This window comes from Anthonomus grandis, chromosome 22 (genome assembly GCF_022605725.1).
Source record: "Anthonomus grandis grandis chromosome 22, icAntGran1.3, whole genome shotgun sequence".
NCBI lineage: Eukaryota > Metazoa > Arthropoda > Insecta > Coleoptera > Curculionidae > Anthonomus > Anthonomus grandis.
Genome location: NC_065567.1, coordinates 22,063,519 through 22,069,518, shown reverse-complemented (window position 1 = coordinate 22,069,518; position 6,000 = coordinate 22,063,519). Strand labels below are relative to the sequence as shown.

The following is a 6,000-nucleotide window of genomic DNA, read 5'->3' as shown; positions in this document are numbered from 1 at the left end:
ATATCAAATTTATTACTCTTTGGTAATAATGTTTTTTCTCGAGTCAAGTTTCGATAAGGTCACATAACTCGAAGCAATATATTTCATTATAAATTAAAGCAAATTACATATTCCCAATTGTCTATTCAGACTTTACTTACCAATGACACATATTTAGTGTAGGTACCTTTCAATCATCAAAAAAAACCAAGTTAATAGATCAAGTAAAATCGAAGTAGAAAAAAAAACAATGATTTATTAATATCTCATAATTTTTTAATGAAAATGCCTAGAAATATGTCCGTACAATAAATTTTTAAGTTACATTTTTATATAAAGTCAATTAAAACTAAAATATAAGTTATACGTGGCGCGTCATTAAAAGATTTCATCTTCTTCAAAGAAATTCTGAAAGAAAAAAAACACATATTAAGGTATATTAGATCAAACTCTATTATCTTTCTTAATGTTATTTATTAAGCCAATTAAAATAAATATAGCAAACTTTCTTCATTATTTGTCCCCAAAACTCCGAGGATCTCAGAAATTCCAATAAAGAGGGATGTTCTTAAATTGCTCCAAGTACGTGCGTTAGCAATATTAAGATATGCTATTGGCTTAAGCTTCTCCCCTCTTCCTTAAGGGTTAAATTATATAATAAGAAAATTGTATTGTCTTAACTTGCTCTAATTTTAGGGCTGTTTACTCTTCTTTATAAACCAGCAAGGGGATGTGAAACCGTGAACGATGTTCATTTATTATCTTAATATTATTCCAGCACGCTTAAGTTATTGGCTTAAAATTTTTTTTCGCGGCTATTTTTGTATAGATAATTAACTACTTACGTGTTCAATATTCGACCTGGGATAAGTGCATGGAGCACATTCCATTCGAGATAAGCCATTTGTAAATGAAGTACACTCGCATTCAGTACAATCTCTTGGAGCAGCACTATATGCCACCCTTTTTCCAAAAACTGTGGCGAATTTTTTCGCGTTTTTCTGGATTTCAAGCTGTTTTGCACTGAAAATTGTACCTGGAATTAAAAAAAATATAATTAATATTTAGTTATGAATGTGCCTAATTACAACGTATAGTTTCATTAAGCTGGAATTTTCTGTAAAAGCAATTTAAAGGCAGCAATCTGTACTGTGGTTTTGCCAATAAATTGCAGTAAACGAATATTTTTAGGTTGAGGTTCAATTCCTGGCAATGGACGCACTTGTTGTTGTTTTTTTTATTTAAATATTAAATTTTGCAACATTTTAGTATGAGATGCTTTCTACACACGTTATGCAGACCGTGTTGTAGAAAATAGGACTGCAAGTCTCAGTCCCACTCTACCAGGGGTTCAAAAGCTAACCGTGTTCATAAAAAATTTCTTCGCCAACAAAAAAAAATTAAAATTTAAATATCAATTGAAATTTTTTACAAATATTTCTTTAAAAAAAATATATATACAACTAATTGGTATTTGGAAAAATTTCAGTACCTTTCTGAACAATTTCCACATAATATCTGAATTTTTCACTTACTGTACAGCAATCTTCAAATGCTAAATTCTTATACAGTGCTTTCATTACAAAACGATCCACCCTTAATAACTTTCTTACAAAAAAAAAAAAAAACACGTCAAATTAGATATAAAGGGGGACGTTTAATTATGCATTTACTGATGTTCTGTCAATCACCTCCTCACCTCCAGCTAACCTTACTTTAATATGTCAAATGGGAACCCCCATCGTGTGATACATCATAGTAAGCAGCGTAAAATTCTCTATTCAACGGTACCAAAAAAAATTAAATCGGTAAATGTGTAAGCAAATAGTTAGCGAAAGCAAATAGTTTTTTTTTTTTTTTTTTTTTTTTTTTTTTAAGAAAGTTATTAAGGGTGGATCGTTTTTAAATGAAAGCACTGTATATTTGTGTTCTGTGGCAGGCAGTACCAATGTTTGACGTTGGGTAAAGTGATAGAGGACAGTTAAATTAGAGGTTATGTTTTATTGTGAAGCATTTTACTTCTTCGCTTACCGTATTTAAGCGTGTTTTAGTTTCTTAAAAATGTCACCCAAAGGATCACCATCTGCCATTCAGAATTCGCGTCTAACTATAAAATCTTCTTTGACGTTTCGCTATACTCTTGCTGGTCAATCCTGGTGTTTGACGTTAGGCAAGTGACCGTTGAATTCGAGGCGATGTTCATTTTGTTTTTTCGTTTGCTTATTTTTTTGTTTTTTAATATTAAAAAGGGATGGCCAAGTAAGCGCTTTTAAGCGTTTTTTTTTAATTAAACTCATTGGTTTGGCGAAAAAAAATATATTCCAATTCCGATAAATTGGTTCACTATTTTGGAAACACCACTATTTAGGCATAAAAAAACTAGTTATTTATTGATTTCATCCTGAAACGCCTTAAAATAAACTATCTAAACTAGAAAATATTATAGGCACTAATAATAATAGTTATTTTTTAATAATGGGTGACTTTAATCTACCTAATTTAATATGGTCACAAAAACCGAATGTTAAGGATTTATTGCCTATCAACGCCACTGATCCTTGCAGCAAAGCATTTTCTGATGCTTTTTACTTTAATAATCTAAAGCAATTGAATCACGTCTTTAATGCTCGTGATAAAATTTTGGATCTTATTATTTCTAATTCTACAAAAGTTTCTGTAAACAAAAGTATGGATCCATTTGTGCCTGAAGATAGCCATCACATGACTTTGGATATAAATGTTAATTTAATATCGGAGAAAAACATTATTAGTTATTCATATACCAAGTTAAAATTTAATAATGCCAATTACGACACTATCAATGAAATTATTATTTCTACTCATTGGAACAAACTATTTTCATCTAAAGATGTAAATATTAACATTCCATGTTTTTATACAGTTTTAGATAACATTGTTATTAACCACATCCCTAGAATTAAGATCAATAAGGGACAATACCATCTATGGTTTTCTAAACACAATCAGTCTAATTAAAAATAAGTTAAAGGCACATAAAATGTGGAAACTGTACCGAAGACAATCTGATCACGACAACTTTTCAAATTTACGCAAAACAGTAAAGATTAATATATGCAATGATTACAAAGATTATATTTATAAAACAGAAATAAACATTGTCGAAGACGTTAAATATTTCTGGTCATTTTTTCACAACAAGAAAAACACTAAAAGCTTACCAATAAAAATGAAATTGAATGATCAGGAAGCTTCATATTGTGTTGACATTAGTAAACTCTTTTCTAAGTATTTTAGTGGAGTATATGAACCTTCTGATACACCAACTTTAATTGAGCCTAGTCAATGTCAAGAATGTTTTGTAGTACAATATTGATATAAATTTTATTAAATCCGCACTTATATCTATGGATCCTAAAAAGGGACCTGGCTCAGACGGTTTTCCTTCATTTTTTTTGAAGTCTTGTCCTAGCTTGTGCGAGCCTTTGCATATTTTGTATAATCAATATTTATCCAGCGGCATTTTTCCTCATTGGAAAACAGCTCAAATTGTGCCAGTATTTAAATCTGGAGAAAAAACTTATGTACGGAATTACAGACCTATTTCCCTACTTACTCACTTTGGTAAACTTTTTGAATCTTTGCTGTTAAAACAATTATTCTTTAAGGTCAAAGAAGCTATTGATGTTAACTAACACGGCTTTTTCCAAAAAAGATCGGTAATAACCAACTTAATACCATTTATTCAGAGTATAAACGAAAGTATGGATAGTGGTCTGGAAACTTGTGCTGTGTACACCGACTTTTCCAAGGCTTTTGATAAGGTACATCATCCTACACTTTCCGTGAAGTTGGAGAATTTCGGTGTGCATGGGGCCCTACTCAAGCTTATTAAAAGTTATCTAACAAATCGCTCTCAGTACGTTGTCATAAATGGAGTAAAGTCTTCTTGTACAACCGTAACTTCAGGAGTACCGCAGGTTTCTCATTTGGGACCGATTTTGTTCTCAATTTTTTTAAATGACATTGGTCAATGTTTCTCTACCTGTAGATATCTTGCATATGCAAATGATCTAAAAATCTTTACAACAATTAAGAAGGTATCAGATTTTCGTGCCCTGCCATCTGATCTTGCAAATTTTGAAAGGTACTGTACCTTAAATAAATTATTTATTAATCCAGAAAAATGTCATTCTATACTTTTTAGCAGAAAACCATCTCAGACACAAAACAAATGTAATGTCTATCTCGGGGGCACTATCTTGAAGTAGGTAGAGTTTATTAAGGATTAAGGTGTGACGTTGGATTCCAGGCTGCTCTTCGACGTTCATATAGAAAACATTATTCAGAAAGCTCTAAAAAATCTCGGTTTTATATCTCGAATTACAAAGAGTTTTAGTAATCAACCATCTTTAATATTATTATATAATGCATTCGTTAAACCTACTATAGAATATGCGACAGTGTCTTGGAATCCGATGTATCACAAATATATTGACCAAATTGAAATAGTTCAACGCAAGTTTGTAAATATAGTAAATTTAATAGACAAAGAAATTTTTTTACTTACTATGATATCTTAATATTTTGTGGTATGAAGCCCTTAGAGCATACAAACAATTTTGATTAAATGTTGATTTATAAAATTATTAATAATTTAATAGACTGCCCTTTCTGTCTGGAAAATTTTCATATCAACGTTTATCCTTATATTTTGCGTAATAGATCGATCGTTCGATAATCCTTTAGCATCTCAAGATTTGTCTCCATTGTTCAGATGCGCCTGTAGTTTTAATAATTTTCAAGAAACTAATTTGAATAATGATATATTTTTCTCCAGTATGGCTTCATTTAAGCGATACTTAAAAAATTGTACCTAATTTCGCAAAGAACGATAAATATTGTCCTTTTTTCCCTATTGTCATTATTCATGCTTCTTTATTGTTTATAAGAGATACTATTAAATAAGTTAGATAGGTTTATATTGCTTGGTGTATTTGTTAGGTTTGGTGAAAATGTAATGTTTGGCAAAGCGCTTACTTGTATTTAAATTTATAAGATACTTTGTACTTTCCTGTTATTGGATTGCTTAGTCTATCTGTAGGAGAGCCTTGTACTTAAATAAATAAATAAATAAAATGCTACTTTTTTATGAAACCATGATCTTTATAGAAGGAATATCGTTTAATTACGATCATTACCAATAATTTTTTTAATAGAATCGTACACAGTTTGTTTTTTTGCAAAAAAAAATCTTACTACGGTCATGTCTTTCTAAGTAAATAATTATGATATAAGTGGACAAATAATAAATGTGGTAACGTGAATGGACCATAACAAGTGGCAACGCGGTCACGTATAACATATGACACACATTGAAAGACAGTGCACATGTAAAAATGAAGACACGTCTTTCATTTTTGATAGAGGACTTTATTTTTTTGTTCTGTAGTTAAATATGAATGTTTTAAAATGAAATATAGGAATGTTTGGAAATCTTTTTGGACACCTAATTCACACATAGCAATAGAGTCCACACTAAAACAATAAGAATAAAAATAGTATAAAGACGACTGTATTTTATTTTATAAAATGTTTACTTAGTATCTAAAAACTTTAACATACATTTTTTCTAATATCAAAAAAAATATTACGGTAATAAATTATACACAAGATTTAACCGTTAAAGTGAAAACTACCCTTCATACACCACGGTCTTCAAAAATTATAAACGTCCTACATCAGTCATCGTAGAACGACGTTACGGTTCATAGCTGGATACTTTGCAAAATTCAATTAAGGCCTAAAAAGTTAGCGCGTTCGCTAAATGAAACTCGCCGTTGTTCCAAACAGATTTGTACTCCCTGACAACTTTAAACATTTAGTTTTAGATGGATGAATAATAGTCTGGAACACTATCTGTTCGACTTAAAGTTGCAAATGTAAATGCGGTCGAAGCAACTTCCTAAATTCCGGAATTGTGGGGAAATATTAATATGGCTGCTGGACAAAGTAAAAAATCCGCTTGTATGAGGTTCAATA

The 6,000-nt window shown here is 30.5% G+C and overlaps 1 protein-coding gene across 1 annotated transcript in view; it reads right to left on the bottom strand.

Annotated features, from left to right (window-relative positions):
- Positions 1–233: 233 nt before the first annotated feature.
- Positions 234–6,000, bottom strand: part of LOC126748627 (apolipophorins) — a 159,640-nt gene continuing 153,873 nt past the window's right edge. Inside the window, exons 56-57 of the mRNA XM_050457977.1 lie at positions 825–1,015; positions 234–387 (exon numbers count right to left, since the gene is read on the bottom strand). Of these exons, the coding sequence (XP_050313934.1) occupies positions 358–387; positions 825–1,015 (221 nt within the window). The 3' untranslated portion in view covers positions 234–357. The remainder of the gene's footprint in view (positions 388–824; positions 1,016–6,000) is intronic.